The sequence below is a fragment of the Bubalus bubalis genome, chromosome 12 (assembly GCF_019923935.1).
Source record: "Bubalus bubalis isolate 160015118507 breed Murrah chromosome 12, NDDB_SH_1, whole genome shotgun sequence".
Classification (NCBI taxonomy): domain Eukaryota; kingdom Metazoa; phylum Chordata; class Mammalia; order Artiodactyla; family Bovidae; genus Bubalus; species Bubalus bubalis.
The window spans coordinates 29,765,777-29,782,680 of NC_059168.1; the positions used below are offsets into that span (position 1 = coordinate 29,765,777).

Sequence of the window (16,904 nt, forward strand, 5' to 3'; positions counted from 1 at the left end):
AAAGTCACTAGTACAGAAAAATACTTTACATTTATCTGTAATCAGTTCTTCATAAAACCATGCTGATTATTACCTAGAATCTACATTTAATGACCGATTTGCCTTAAACCGTATTAGTGTGTGTTCATGTTCAGCTGTGTGCAATTCTTTGCAGTCCTATGGGCTGTAGCCCATCAGGCTCCTCTGTCCATGGGATTCTCCCAGCAAGAATACTGGAGTGGGTTGCTATTTCCTACCTCAGGAGATGTTCCTGATCCAGGGATTGAACCCAAGTTTCCTGCGTCTCTTTGCATTGGCAATCAGATTCTTTACCATTGAGCCACCTGGGAAGCCATAAACCATATGCTTCCCTGGTGGCTCAGAGGTTAAAGCGTCTGCCTGCAATGCGGGAGACCTGGGTTCAATCCCTGGGTCGGGAAGATCCCCTGGAGAAGGAAATGGCAACCCACTCCAGTATTCTTGCCTGGATAATCCCATGGACAGAGGAGCCTGGCGGGCTACAGTCTATGGGGTCTCAAAGAGTCAGACACAACTGAGCAACTTCACTTTCACTTCCAAGATCAGTCCTGGGTGTTCATTGGAGGGACTGATGTTGAGGCTGAAACTCCAATACTTTGGTCACCTGATGCGGACAGCTAACTCATTTGAAAAGACCCTGATGCTGGGAGGGATTGAGGGCAGGAGGAGAAGGGGACGACAGAGGATGAAATGGTTGAATGGCATCACCAACACAATGGACATGAGTTTGGGTGGACTCCAGGAGTTGGTGATGGACAGGGAGGCCTGGCATGCTGTGGTTCATGGGGTTGCAAAGAGTCGGACACGACTGAGCCACTGAACTGAACTATAAAAACAAAATTAAAAAGCCAAACAGTTCACCTCATTCAATGAAAGTTCTAGTGTATTTTGAGGAAAATGCTTGTTTTCTCCCGGTTTAAGTTTATAAAGACTCTATAAGATAATCAGAAGACTAGTCAGGTGAACGTTGAGATAAGTTAATTGTGAATTTAATTACTAAATTTAAACTTCAAAGGTCTGTATTTTTTGAAAGACATTGCCAGGTTTTTATTTATTCCCAAACTCAGTAGATCCCACAATCTAAAACTTCTTCGAATATAGTATCTTAGAAAGGAAAGGATGTGTTTTTTTAAAAAACTGGCAATGATGAAAGGATTTCCCATAGCAATTTCTGCTTGAACTTAATTAACTGATAACCATTAATTTCTTCAGCACTAATACCAGTTTTATGAAAAGAAAATATTCTCCCATATAAAATTATCAAATAGTCATGAACCCTTACCACCAGGGTACAAAACAAGCATCCATCTGTTGTGAACAATAATAAATCTTTTATTCACCTAATTATTCAGTTCATTTGTACACTAAATTTCCATCTTTCATCATTCAGTCAGGCATGCAATTAAAATTTTATTTTTATGTATTTACTACCATAATCTACTGTTACAGGCATCCTGGAAAGGCAGAATCGTTAGCTCAAACTTCCAAATATCAAATTTTGTTTTAAATTCTGAATTCTGACTTTCTGATCATCAGTTATCCTCATTTCTTATATATGACACAGTTATGCAACTATCCTAAAGTAATAACGAATATAAAACCCCAAAATGTCCATAAATAAGCATTTAAAACACACTTATAGCATTGAAAAATGTAGAGTTTTAAGCTTTTATTCACATTTAAAATGACCCACGTGGGGACTATGTCATCAAACCAAGTAGAATGACTTCACATCACAATTAGAACTACTAAATTCTTAAACACACACACACACTCCTCCCCCTTCCAGATACAGTCTTTGAAAAACAAAAAATTACAGGAAGAATTAAAATCATCATCTCACCCCCATCATCCTAAGACATTATTGTTAACATTTTACCAAACAATTTTAGACACTTCACAATATCGAGTACACATTCCCAGTTTCACTGTGTTTATGCATATGTTATCAAATTATGTCTATGATTGTTATGTGACATTTTTCTAGCCCTCTAAAACCAGACTTAACTTTACAGACTCAGATTAAATTCACTACCTCCAGATCTCCCAGCTCAGTTTTTCAGCATTAAAGACTTCAGCTAATAGGCTCTCAAACCAAATAACTCAGAAACAGAGAACAGGTTCCCTGTGAGAAACAGCAATAGAGATACTGAGACAGAATCAGAAAAATCCAATAAAGCATCCTTAGAGTTATAACTACTAGGTATGTGGGATTACAGATGCTATGAAAAACCTGAAAATGTTGTTTATTTCTGCAATTGAGCTTAAATTCTAGCAACATGATCTAACTTAACCTATTCTCAGTTTCTGGATGTAAGGGCAAAACAATGAATGTAATGAAGAAGGACAAATACCATGAAAACAAGATGAATGACTCCAACTCTGGGTAGTTTCCTTTACTTGGTACATGTTTCTTTCTCAGTTACATCAAAGCACCACAACTTGGCTTAATATTTAGGTTGCAGTAACTTTCTAAGTGTGGCACAAAGGTTATTCAATAAATAACTAAAGGGTAAAACATACAGTAATGAGTAAGGAGTAGTAACAAAACTTTATCTTAATAGCACTGAAATGAAAAATCCACTAAGAGACTTTGGTCTTGCAAACTGTCTAATGTTAAAGTTACAAATGAAACGCCAGATACACACACACACTCATTCTTTAAAAATATATACCAGATGACAATGAAAACAATATCAACCCACTTATTTACAAGACCTCTTGATCTGAAATACTATTTATATTCAGTCTCTAGAACACTACCACCACCCAAATTTAGATCTTGCTGATTTATATTGGTAACACAAATGATACAGAAAGGGTTTGGGAGCATTTCAAAAGTCAACTTATTTAAAATCTCCTAATTAAAAGACAACTACTGCAAAAAGAAACCACTGCAGAGAAAAGTATAAGCAAGCCACTTTGAAAAGCTCCTATCCCTACCAAATTTAACAAGCAACAATCACTGAATGTGGCTATATGCTAAAATAATAATAATAAGATAAAATAGAAAGGAAGGTGACAATCTTCACACTGCTTGTTGCAGACAAGAAAGAACAACTGTTAATACTAACACTGGACTGTTAAGTGCTGAAAGAGCAGACATGAAGTAACGAAATCTTACTCCTCTGGTATCTAAGGCTATTGTACCAGCAGTTTCAAGCAAGTAGTTCCTCAAGAACAGAGCCCATCTGTCATTCTCAGGGGATACTTGTATCATAAAGTGTACAAGCTTATAAATCACTAGCACTTCAGCACAAGCTTTCACTTGATGAAGAACTTATCAATGATGCTGGCAGAGGCACTTTTACACCTTCTTCCCATGTGAAAGGAATGAAGAGATCTGGTCAAGGACTAAAAATACAATTCTGAAAGCAAAATGTGCCACAATTTTTCTGTGAAAGTTTTATAATTTAAAAATAAGTTGAATGTAAGATAACGAAAGATGAGACAAAATACGCAGAAAAACAATAAATAAAATGAAATAACTGACCAAACAATATCAAAATATTTTCACAGAAGTTAAAAGGGTAAGTTTAAAAAAGTAGAAACAGTGTGAACTACTAACAGTAGTTAGAAAAAGTAGTTAGAAACTGAAATGCAGAATCAAAAATATTTATGGCAGTAGTAAAGAGAAACAACAGTTTTTGGAATGAAGACTCAGAATCACATATTAAGCTCCACATTAGTTTTAAAAATTCTTAAATATAAAAACAAGACTTCCTCTCTCCTCAAAATAACCTAAACTATGATCTTTGGCTGAAAAATTTATGCTTTTGAACTATGGTGCTGGAGAAGACTCTGGCGAGTCCCTTGGACAGCAAGGAGATCAAACCAGTCAATCCTAAAGGAATATTCACTAGAAGGAATGATGCTGAAGCGCCAATACGCTGGCCACCTGATGGAAGACCCAATTCACTGGAAAAGACCCTGCTGCTGGGAAAGAAGGAAGGGGCAGCGGGCAACAGAGGATGAGGTGGTTGGATGGCATTACCAACTCAATGGACATGAATCTGATCAAACTTCAGGAGATAGTGAAGGGGTCTCAAAGAGACGGACATAACTTAGCGACGGAACAACAACAATGATCTGTGGGGAAAACTTCAGCACATTAAGTTGATGGGTAAGCTTCCTAACACTGGATTGTTAAAGGAAGTGTGTGTGTGTGTGTGTTGCTCAGCCATGTCCAACTCTTTGTGACTGCATGGACTGTAGCTCACCAGGCTCCTCCGTCCATGGGATTCTCCAGGCAAGAATACTGGAGTGGGTTGCCATTTCTTTCTCTATGTTAAAGGATACACAAGCGAAAATATCCAAAGATTTAAGAAAAACACTAGTATCTGAAATAAATTGTTGTTACAACATAAGGGGCCATATCCATATTTGTCTTAAAGCTGTTTTATCTTCCATTTCTTATAAAGTAAATAGAAGTTTTGCCCATCTAGGATGTTGTTAATATTTTATTTCTTGATCTAGGTATTACTGATTACATAGACATGTTCACTTTGCAAAAAGGCAACAAGCTGTATCAGTGATTTGTGTGTACTTGTATACTTTCACCAAAACTTTAAAAAAAGCTCATAAAAATTATTTCTACAACTTAAATTGTAGAATTTCTAATCGTATGTCTACAACTTAATTGTAATACTTAAACTGTATGTCTACAATTTAAATGTAGTTGTATTTATATATATAGTAATACACATATAGATTATATAAAGTTATATATCCATATCCATATGCAAGTTGCTCAGCCATGTCCAACTCTTTGTGACCCCATGGACTGGAGCCCGCCAGGCTCCTCTGTTCATGTACAGACAGTTTATAATCCAAATTACCACTGCTAATGTAAATGACTTTTACATATTGTCATTTGTACCTGCTCAAATTCTTTCTCTTTTTTCCAATCAACTCAAAATTACTTTTTTGGGGGGGAAAAGTAAAACTTCAGAAAAATCTAAGGTTCAGAAGTACTTCATCAGGGAAAATAAACATGTAAGGTAAGCGATTCTTGGGAAAAAAAAATCTTCTAGTCTCCCTCTCCTCTGATGTGCTCATTTTGCCTGTGAGAGAGCACTCCACCCTAGAAAGTCTTTCTCCAAATTGTTTATTTCTCCTATCAATTTTACTGGCCTTAAAATATCAAAATTTGAGCAAATAATCAGTTTCTTCAAATTGCAAATCCATTTCAAAGAATTACAAAGATATCAGTCACTCACACACAACTGTGTCTACTTTTTTTGGGCTTCCTAAGTGGCACAGTGGTAAAGAATCCACCCACCAATGCAAGACACGCAGGTTCGATCCCGGGGTTGGGAGACCCCCTACAAGAGGAAATGGCAACCCACTCCAGTATTCTTGCTTGGAAAATTCCATGGACAGAGGAGCCTGGTGGGCTACAGTCCATGGAGTCACAAACTGTCAGACATGACTAAGGACACATACACACACAACTTTTTAAAAATTGAGGCACAGTGGATGCACAACTATTATGTAAGTTTCAGGTGTGTTATATAAGTTTCAGTGTATGACACAGTGATTCAAAGTTTTGTTTCCACTTCTAACAAACAACTGTAAGAAAGTTCTTCTATATAAAGAAGAAAAATGAGCAATTCTACACTTTCTTTTATCATACAATCAGTTTGCCAAAAATACTAAATTCCAAAATATACCGTCTTCACCCATTCTCATTTATTTTAAACAAGTCTTCTTTGATCTTCTCTGCCATGATACAAACTTGAATGACTCCCACTTGCCGTTGTTAAATTCTACTCACTTCTTATTTTATTTTCTTTTTTCAAAAATGTAGATCAATTACTAGTAACTTAGCTGCCACCAGGGAAGCCCATACACATACACATACACACACACACACACACACCAATCCTCAAGCTACAACAGGTGACTATGTCTTTCCTTTCCCCCACTTGCTTACTCGTAAGTGTTAAGAGCCTCATAAGGCCATGTGTTCTTACACATACATACACATGTATACATACACACACAATTACATAGTATGGATGCAAGATACAAAATCAATACTTGAGTGTAAAAAGAGTTCTCTTATCTAAACCCAAGTAGAGTCAGCAAAGGCTAAACTGATTCAAGTCAGCCAGCAACACATCGTACTAAAGAAACCAACACCAAAGGCTGAATTCACATAGTTCCTCACAAACTTTCAGCAGTCAAAGAGTGATACAACCCAACTCAATCATCTGAGGGTTGAGTGTACACTACAAGAAAGCTATATTATCACCATTACCAAAAAAATAATTTTAAAGCAGTTTGTTACCCCATTTCTACCACTCAAATTATTTCTAAACTTTGGGAAAAGTTGCCTTGCCTCACAGAAAAGATGAATGGCACCTCATCTCTAATGAGATGTGAAAGTATACATTAAAAAATTTTTTTTTGGCCACACAGTGCATGCAGCATGCAGAACTTCCCTGATCGGGGACTGAACCTATGCCTCCTACATTGGAAGTACAGAGTCTTAACCACTGGGCCACCAGGGAAGTCCCATTAATGTTTTAAGGTTCTCCAGTTGACAGTGTTTAATAATGTTTTCTCCTCTGTTGAACACGGTCATACCATTTTCCATTTGCTAGAAAAGCAGAACATTTGACAATTGGATTTTTAGAACCTGAGAGAATAAGCAACTAACTTACATATGATTTAAGTTTGCTTTTAACTATACTATCTTACTTGTGTATCTTTTAAAATAAAAAAATACACAACATATTCATTTTCCAAGTAAATATTTTCAATATTTGCCTTCAATTAAAATAAATTACGTAAAGGAAGTTAGTTGGTTTCATTTCTCTATTTTCTAAGGATTAAGTTCAAGCACATGTATTAACCAAACTTATACAAAAACCTCAAGCTATGCATGTAAAGACATCAAGTTATGCATGTTAGGACACCAAATAATGGTGAGAAAAGGGTAAAGAGTACTTAGTCTACAAATCTGTCAAAATTCCCACTGAAGTCTAATTTAACTCATATTTTTTTCTTTCCTGAAATAGTCCAATCTCTAACTATGAGCTAAAAAATGACTTAACACCCTTTATTCATAACTTATGAGTAAGTCAAGGGAAATCTAACCTTCTTTGTACAATGACTGCTTAGTGATCTCATCAACAAACTGGAAAAACATGTGGGCCAATCACTGCACTCTCATCTGGAAACATGAGGTGAAATTATGATCAGAAAGCTACTTAGAAATGTGAAACCAAATGATTTAACTATCAATGGCATCGTACTACTATAACAGCCTTCTATCAGATAGGTGGGATAGGACAGGAGAGTGATGTGCTGCAAGGGTTAGGAGATTCCTTTCTCTGGAGGTGATGAAGTTACTCGGTCAAATGTATTTCAGTATCTCCTTTTGATGTAAAGACTAGGATATATAAATCATTTTTTAAATTCTCTGCTTCTTACTAAGTACGATCACTGCTGTGTCACAGTCATCGTACAGAATTGCTAAGAGGGGTAGTATATAAGAAAAGTATCTGGCACAGACTCTAGTACGTAAGAAACAGTCATGTTTATTACTCCAAATACCCATTTCTTCTGTTATTCTTTTTTCAAAGAATATTTCAATTCATTAGATATAAGATTACTGATTTACAATTGCAAATCAGTTTCTCTGAGGTTATACCACATCACCTGGACTGCGTTTTGGGATATGTCAGAAACTCTTTGGTGACTCATACATACTTTATTTCTTAGGTTTAGTTTTATAAATGACTGCTTCTGTTCCATACTATTATTTTTAGTATTTAAAAGAGCTGCTATTTATTGAGCATCTACCATACGCTAGGTACTTCACTATCTCTTATCTTTAAATTACTGTCAGACAAGCGTTACCATCCCTAATTGAAAGATAAAAGAGTATGGCTCAGAGCAGTTGCCCCGTGTCACACACACACAGCTCATTAGTGGTGTGGCTAAGTTTAGCACCTACCTCTAGTTAGTGCGAACTCTGAGCTCTTTCCAACATACTATCTCCAATCGTCTCATCCCTTATATTTTACGCCTTTATAAATTTGCTTTCAGAGGATAACAACTACAATTTGGGAGCACCCTGCTTACAACCTCACATAATAACCAGTTTTCTGGAAGACAAGAATGCACTTTCAATGACTGATAAACGAGAAATGGAAGGTCTAAAACAGAATAACCCTTCAGAGACCAATGGGACAAGATAGACACAAAATACGAGTAACTTGTTAGGAATAAAAAAGAGAACAGTTAAGACAGCAAGAGACCTCAAGGTGAAATAACTTATTATTATAAATTACTTCCAAAATTAAAACAGAGGAAAAGACAGAAAATATTCACTAGCTTTGAATTCTGCCAAATTTAAGTTCAGGGATTCTCACTAACAGGTCAGGATCTACTGGTCATTCTTGCCTTACCTGATTGATCTCCAAGCTGGTTAGCCTTTCCTTGGGTTTGCCAGAATTTCCAGTTAAAAAAAAAAAAAAAAAAGAGGCAAGCAGTATAGGGACAGGCCTTAGGCCTTACCAGCAGAACTCTAACATCAGTATTGTCACTATTGCATTTCTAGTCCTCAAATAATTTTTAAGTGTTGAGAAAACAGCCCCCCCCCCCCAGCCCCAACACACACACACACACAGTTAAGTGGCATTCCTCTTACGGATGTAAATATTTCGAAGGGTTAGCCAGAAGATGGAAGAGCAGTGACTCATGGTACTTAATTCCTAAAAGAGGAAAAATCAGATTCCTTGTCCAGAATTCTTCTATCTGGAAAGATTGCAGAAATTCCTTACTCTGTAAGTAGTAGGGAGAACCTACAGGTAAAATATAATGGGCTAGGAGAACTCCACAGAAAAGTGTAACTAAGACGCATGACTAGAACACTAAAGAGCTTCCTGACTGCTCCACAGAATATGCAGCCACTGAGGAATATTTTATGTAATACTATATATTCACCAAATTATTTTAGAAGCTCACTTAAAAAAAAAAAAAAGCAACAACTATAAATCCAGGATCATAGGTGAGATTTTAATCTCACAAATAGGAGATTACAGAGACTGATTACATTTTTACTCTATATGATTATTTCAGACTAGAAATAGCAAAATCCATTAATATACTGTTATAATTCATTAAATTCTTGAACTATATATAATAACCCAGTTAAAATTTCAACATTTCAACTTTATGAATTTGCCAATAACTAGGAAATTACACTTATTTTCCAAAACTTTCATATCAAGATTTTCAGAAGTCAAACTTCATCTTTTATTAAAACATAATAAATGAGAAACTAATAACAGACATAGTAATCAATAGGTTGATTCCAGGCAGGAAAATTTGGGAGCTGAAAGCAGTTGTAGGAAAGAGACTTTTGAATTTTAAATCATGTGCATTTAATACCTAATCAAAGTAATCAATTTCAACTAAAACCTAAAAATGCTCAGAATACATAGCACTTCTGCAGATGTATAAGTGTTCCTCAGACATATTTCTAAAACAAGACTGCCAAATAGATTTCATGATAAATTCAGCAGAACAAGTTGCAAAAACTCATTCGGGATTTTAAAAGAAAACAAATATATAAAATCCAACCCCACATACTTTCAGTTTCACTGAAGCTGGAATATGTTATCAAAGGATTCCTATGTGGAACACAAATTATTTTCTACTAGCTAAAAGTGGTATGTGAAATCCTAAACCCAAGATTTAAAATAAAAGCCTAAAAATGCTAATGATTTGTATTCCATCTTTAGACAGCAGACCGTTTCAGATACCCTGCGAGAAGACAGCATTCCATGGAACACCCAGGCTGATTATTTCCCATTTGGGGTGTAAGCAAATCTCCTGCCTTTAAAAAGTCCGCATAAGATTTCACTCCATATGGTTTGTTTCACTGGCCATTACAACACTCAAACATATATACATTTTAAAAGGAGGCATCAAGGAAATTTTTAAGACTAATTAACCTGTGGGCAAAGAAGCAACTAAAAACCAGTTCCGTCAGAATTTTTGCTTGAAAAAAATACTTTCCTATAACTTACTACCACTCAGAACCCTAAAGTCCACCCTTTACATGAAGTAAGTGATTTTATATACAGATTGAGTTAACTTGTCTTAAAACAGTGAGTCTCACTTCAGTTCCCTACTCTGAAAGCTCTCTGATCCACTATTACGTAACTCTATCCAAGATTCTAATGCAAGAGTTACACATCCATTAAGAGTTAGTAAAAACTAAAACGGGCCTATGCATAAGCTTAGCTGTAGTTCCTTAATTACCTTGTCAAAATTATGAAACCCAGTATATTTTCAAACCAACAACAACCAAACCTTTCCTAGTCAAACCAGAAATAGTGACACTTTGCATACTTCGTAAAATTGTTAAAAGAGTATTCTTCTTGGCTAGCTTCTGATCATTATGAAAACTGTACATTTAAAATTAATAAAAAAACGCCAGTTTTCAAAGAATTACTATTTTTTACATAACACTAGCAAACTTTTTCTAATTTTAGTCTTTTAATTCATCTTAAGGCCATTTATTTGTCCTCCAAAAAGACCCAAAGCATTTTCCCTGAAGGCTAATCAGCAGTTCTTTTCCTCTCTGTGCCAACATAGAACAATTTCTACTAGCAGCAGCAAAGCAACAACAATTCTACAGTGAATTTGATTTACCATTTGGTTGGGCACATACTGAAATTCTGATTCACGAACATCTTAGTCAGTTTATGGATATCAATGAAAAGAAAAATGACACTCTGGCATGTGACCAAGTCACTTTTACTTCAAAAGAAAACAGACTTTAGTAGCTAATAATTTTAAACAAACGAAGAAAAGTGATCAAATGTAAGTACCTCAACTAAGTTGAAAATACACACAAATGAAAAGATTCAGAATTAACATTTAAAAATACACAGACTAAGTTTGGCTGAAAGAGTCTGATTCACTGTTAATGTAATTAACAAATCAGTACATCTTGAAAAAGCTTACTTCTAGCAATAGAATCCTTATTACCCTAGGATTTCAACCCAGTGTCATTGCTTTAAAAAAAAAAGTCAACTCTATTACATATAGTGTCAATTCTGAGACTTGACTATTATTTGAATGAAACACAGGAGAACCCTGATATGCAAATACAAAAGGAAATGATGAAACTGTACTTTTAATTAACAAAAAAACCCCTGTAAATGTATCAAAGAAGCATTAAAACACATTTACCAGTAATGTAGCACAAGACCTCTAACTGGCTTGAAAGATCACATTCTTTCAAGCAACGTATAGTAAACTGCTTTCACAAGGACTATCTGTAACAGTAACCAGTGAAAACCGTTTAAACTATTTTTCAATTATCATCTCCCTCTTTCATTTGTTCGGTATTTTGATCATGTACAACAAAGAAACAATTTTTAAGGAAAGAATGTATAATTTTTAAAAGGCATTTAATCTTAATTCCCTCAGCCAAAGGAGGTGTGACAACCAACGCACGTAAAATTAACCTTAATCCACCAACGAAAACACGCAAAATGTCTCCTAACAATTCCCCTCCTCCTTAAAACAACAACCGTACACATAAATATGGTACTGACCTCCACCCCCAGTGAGACAGCTAATTAATAAACAGAATAGTTACATTTGGAGATCAAGGTGCAACACCCCATCTCCGAAACCTACCCAAATAACATCATCTAAGTAGAACTGAACATTATTTTTGCTAAAGCAAGAATCCAACCCCCGGGAGCCTCAGCCCTTAGACAATGGTGGTTACCAGACAGAGCTGCACAGTTGGGTCCAAATGACACATTTCACTAGGCCCTGGACACAACACACACAGGCACAAACACACGCACTCTCTCCCACAAGGGGCCAGTTCTAAGGAAGGGGCGTTCAAATCCCACTGGGAGACGGAGGGGCAGCATGGTAGCGTGGGGGTATGCTAGGGGAGGACAAGCGAGAGGGGAGTCGATACAGCGGAAGGGTAACTGCACCGCACGCGAGGGAGGGGGCTGGAAATGGCCGATGGATTCTATATTTATTTATTTAAAGGTCTTAATTTAACGGGTCCTTCCCAGGGGTTCTGTAACTAAAGCCAAACTGCGCAGCAAACATTACGAGGTTGGGAGAAGAGTCGCCGCTCCCCCTACCCCGTGACTGGGGGGGGGGGGCGGGGGGGCGGGGGAAACAAGTTCCCCGGCCAACACCACCGACCACTCCAACTCCCCCTCTCCCCTCCTCCACAGGAAGGGGGAGGCTAACAGAGAAAAGGGGGAAAAACAAGTTCCCCAGCCAGCCCTAACCACCCGATCACTCCCAGTTCTCCCCCCCAAATCTTCCATTAGAAACAGGAGACCAAACCGTGGAAGGCAGCCGAAATAGGAGAGATCCCACCCTTCGCCTTCCCCCCACCCACCAACAGACTCCTGCGGGGTCCGTAAGCGAGCTCAAAAACCAGAGGGATGGGTCGGGGAAGAGGGTGCCGAGCCCCCGAAACCAAACAAAGCGCGGCCTGAGCTAAGAGCCCAGGCGAGTCGGGAAGCCGCGGCTTTTCCTGCCGGCCGGGGCCCGGGCTGAGCTGACACTGCGGCACCGGGGGACCCGCCTCCGCTCTGCCTCCCTTCTCCCACCCCCAAGTCGCACAAGCCGCCCCCGCCCGCCCCGGCCTCCCTCCCCGCGGGTCCCGCCGGCCGGGCGCCCGAGCCGGCGGGCGGCGGGGAAGGAGCGCGGCCTTACCCCGCTCACCGGCGTTGTTCCGCTCCTGGGGCAGCGGCGGAGGCGGCGGTGGCGGCGGCGGAGGCTGTTGCTGCTGCTGCGGCGGCGGCGGAGGCTGCTGCTGCGGCGGCTGCTGCTGGGGCGGCTGCGGCGGCGGCTGCTGCGGAGGCTGCTGCTGCTGTTGCTGCACCGGGCGCGGCCGCGACACTCGCCTGGGTCTCCGGTTGGCGGCTCGGACGGAGTTCATTTGCCGGGCTGAGGTGGCGGCGTTGGCGGAGGGACACACACACACACACGCACACGCACCGCGAGCTCCGGGGCGGGAGAAGGGGGTGGGGAGAGGGGGGGAGGAAGGACAGGGGGCGAGGGGAAGGGGAGATGGTAAGGGCAGAGGGGCGAGCGGGACCCCGAGTCAAGAGAAAGGCTCGCGGAGACAGACAGAGACCGAGCGAGGCCAGGCGGGCGGGCCTGACGCACGGGGAAGGCCGAGGCCGCCGGGCGGGGCGGCCGCGAGGGACGGAGACAGAAAGACGGGCAGAGCGAGAGAAAGAAAGAAAGGGCGTCCGCCCGCCTGGGGATCCTGAGGCGAAGCGCGGCGTCGGCGGCTGAGGACACAGACCCTGGTCCCGCCGACTCCCGAGCGGCGTCTCCGGCGGCGGGGGGAGTGGGCGGGCGGGTGAGGAAGGGAGAAGGAGAAGAGAGGGAGAGAAGGGAGGGAGGGAGCAGGGGGCGCCCGGCTCTTTTTTTTTCCTCTTCCTCCCCCCCACACCCCCTGAAAGAGATTTCTGAGAGGAATTTTTTCTCTCTTTCTTCGGCCTCTTCTCTCTCCTCCCCCCCTTCTCTCCTCGGCGAAGGGGAAATGAGTGTGAAGGGAGGAGATAGGGGGAAAAAGAGGCGTCGTCGTTCCTCCTCCTTAAAGGAGCCTTTCCTCCTCCTCCTTCTCCTCAGTCCCGTCGCCGCTGCTTCTGCTGCTGCTCCGTGGCAGAAGGAGCCATTGACACCGCCGGAGCCACCACTCGCCCAGTCGGTCCCTCCCCGCCGCGGGGCTGGCCGAGGGCGCGGGGGAGGGCCGTGGAGCGGCGGGGGGAGGGGCAAATGGGCGGGGAAGAAGAGGGGCGGGGATTCCTTCCAAGGAGCCAATGGGAGGCGCTCATACAACCTTCGGGCCAATGGGACCTCTGCTCTTATCGCCAAGTCCCTTCCTTCAACGCCCTGTTTCCTCTCTCGGGTTTCCTCCCTCCTCCGCTAAGGAGGTGGGGGAAGGAGGAGAGGGGGAGTGTGGTGGGGCGGGTGATAATGGGGAGGTATCAGGGCATATAATAGAGCGGGGGGTGGATGAAGAGAGCGCTAGTGCGTAGCGACGATTCTAGGAGAGGAGGTGCTCGGAGGAAAGGGCGGGGGCTGCTGATGTAATGGGGAGAAGTGATTAAGCCTTCGGTTCGCCGTTTCAACCTCTCCCCGCCCCCCTCCCCATCCGATTTTTTAAGCGGAAAAGAAAAGTAGAGCGAGGTAGCCAATCTTTGATAACTGGGGTTTTTTGTGGTAGGTAGGTTCAAACTCTGAGCTGTAGGGAGCGCTAGAGATTCTGTACCCTTTAGTTCAGCTGAGGGTATTGCTAAACCTTGAAGATCCACTTTACCGAGCTTTGAGCTCGGGAACCGAAGTTAGAAGTCGGTTCCTACTTGTAGTCTAAAAGGAGTCATCTAAATCTTGAAAAGATTGTGATCAATAGGGAATAGACCTTTGGTCAGTTTACTTATTGAAGACGCGGTATCTATAACGTTTGGAGAAATAATAAGTGAGAAAAGAGAAGTAAATGTGTTGAGGTGGTGATTGTTTTGTGATAAACGTTTTAATTTTTTTATTTTTATTTTTTTAGATCTCACAAACTCAGAGGAAAAGAAAAGCCCCAAGGGGAATTATCTTTTGTGTCTGTATCTGGTCCCCTCGAGGTAATCGCTCTCCAGGGAAAACGTGTTTTTATTCCCTCGCTGCTGTTGTGATGACTGAAAAAGTATCCTTTCTCGGTTCTTTCTCTCTCTTTTGTTTATCACCTTGTGGAAATGGTAAAACTGGCAGTTTACCTGATTCTCTGATTTTCGATCTTCAGGTGATTTCTTTCTCATTTCAGCTTGACCAGGTGCTCTGTCTTAGGTTTGAGGTGGATGACTAAGTGGTTACAAAGTACCATAAGAGAAGTAGGGGTAAGAGCGGGGAAGTGTGTGTTTTAGGAGGGGAGAGAGGAACAGTGAGAACCACTGTGGTGTCGGGTGTTTGAGTCTATGACTTGATGTATGCCTCTGGGCAAAATACTTTACGTTTCTAGCTTTCAGGGTTCCCTCCCTTTAAATAAGAATTTACTTTGGATTACATAATACTGTTTTTAATTTTAAAACATTTTTTAATTTTGGGATGAGCTCTCTTTGGTCCTGACAATGGAGAAACTTAGATCTAAGTTTCCTTCTCAAGAAAAAAATCGAGGAGGGAGGCTTACAATGAAGAACTGCAAATGTTTATGGTGGTTAGCAAGGTACAAATGGGTACAATTTTAGATTTGGTTCAAATAAATGTAGCAGGAAAAAAGGAAAATTACACGCTATTGTACATATTATAAGTGGACCATAACTCTTTATTTTTTCTAAAAATTTACTTTTTTTCCAGCATGCATTTATTGGTTCCTTCTGTGTATGTATTGCTATGTAAGGTGCTATGGGAGATAGCAAAAAATAAAATAAATTGCAAAATATGGGGCATAGTTTGTATTTTTTAATGGTAGTTGATTTAGTTAATTCAGATGTACAGAGAAAACATAGCTTATTCTCTGTAGCTTATCCTTGAGTCCCCACATTATCCCTTTTCTTTTATAGGTAAGTACTGAGTCTTACAGATTTCCCCACTTCCCTATCAGCCAAGATATACATGGGAGTTGAGGGATTCTGTGTAAACTGTACATAGACGGAATGTCACATTTATGATATCCTAGATTTCCAAGTTGTAATAAACTTGGAATGATAGTTCTCCGGCATGTGGCAGTAAGATGCCTCATTTTAACAAAACCAGTATATTATGATAATTTTCTGATAGGTAGAAGTAAAATGCCTTGATAGTGCCTTTTTCTAATTCACACAGTAACTAGTGGGCTGGTAGAAGCCTGTGGGATGGGAAGGTCAGCGGGGCATCAGGGAAAAGCCCTGAGCCACGTGTGCTCCTTGTGTGGTCCTTTACTTGTGGAGTGTCTGGTATAGTCCGAAAGCAGAACTGCTAGCCTCAGAGATAAAACTGCTCCTTCTGTCCTTTCAAGAAGTTGTGCTGCTTCCACACTGAACCATTTGCCTTATACACTGCAACCTCTGTCCTGACCCCAGGCCTCCGCAGGTCCACTGATTCCCACGATGCCATTCCATCTTCTCACTGAAACATGTTGGAACTTCTGGTTTCCCAGAATATCCCATGTAGGTCTTGATGAACCAGGAACTTTGCTTCAAGCTCATCTACTGAGCCACCTCCTTCACCGATGTTGCATTTTTCTCCCTATGTCATGTGGAACATGCCATTAAGCTGAAAGCAGAGATCCTAGAGGACTCAGCCTCTCACAGGCATGCCCAGAGAAGCAAACCATTATCCCCATTTTTCTTGGATTTCCCCGTATCTCTGTGAATATTTCAACTATATACTTCCAACTCTAGTTTCCACACTGAGAAGGGACAGGAAGTAAGCACACTGAGTCTGATTACCTCATTCTGTCCCCCTTTCTTCTTTCCATGATCTCTTAGGGCTATAAGAGATGGATTTTTCTAACACAACATTGTAAAATATGTATTTTAATAAAGTTTTTAAAAAGAGATTATTTTTATTCTTCTTGTGTGACAAGAGCTTTCCTTATGTACCACATTATTTTCATTTTTTGTGATGACTTCTACTGTGCTCCCTTTTTTGGAGCCATGATGATGGATGGGACGCAGGAGAGCTTTCCATTAACAATAATGGAATATCTACTGGGAGATGTTAAAAAATATTATCCTATCATATCACTGGTTCCTACATATTTTTAGTTTATCTTACAAAAGCATTAAATGTTAGAGACTTCTTTGTGAAAAAGTGTTTAAAGCCATTTTAAGTTAAAACTTGGGAGTTGTTAGAATAGGCCTTGGAGATCATTTAATTCTCATTTTTGTATTTGC

The 16,904-nt window shown here is 40.4% G+C and overlaps 1 protein-coding gene and 1 long non-coding RNA gene across 3 annotated transcripts in view; one reads left to right on the plus strand and one right to left on the minus strand.

Annotated features, from left to right (window-relative positions):
- The window catches only part of FBXO11 (F-box protein 11), a 111,171-nt gene extending 97,437 nt beyond the window's left edge, over positions 1–13,734 (minus strand). The window contains exon 1 of one of the 2 annotated variants that reach the window (XM_025260989.3): positions 12,754–13,734. In XM_025260989.3, the coding sequence (XP_025116774.1) occupies positions 12,754–12,970 (217 nt within the window). In that variant the 5' untranslated portion in view covers positions 12,971–13,734. Of the gene's footprint in view, positions 1–12,744 lie in introns of both variants that reach the window. The other variant, XM_025260987.3, reaches the window with a different exon arrangement.
- Positions 13,735–13,856: 122 nt separating this feature from the next.
- LOC123464759 lies at positions 13,857–16,567 on the plus strand. The gene is made up of 2 exons (XR_006639785.1): positions 13,857–14,232; positions 14,603–16,567. It is a non-coding gene; the product is annotated as an uncharacterized LOC123464759 (long non-coding RNA).
- The last annotated feature ends 337 nt before the right edge of the window (positions 16,568–16,904 follow it).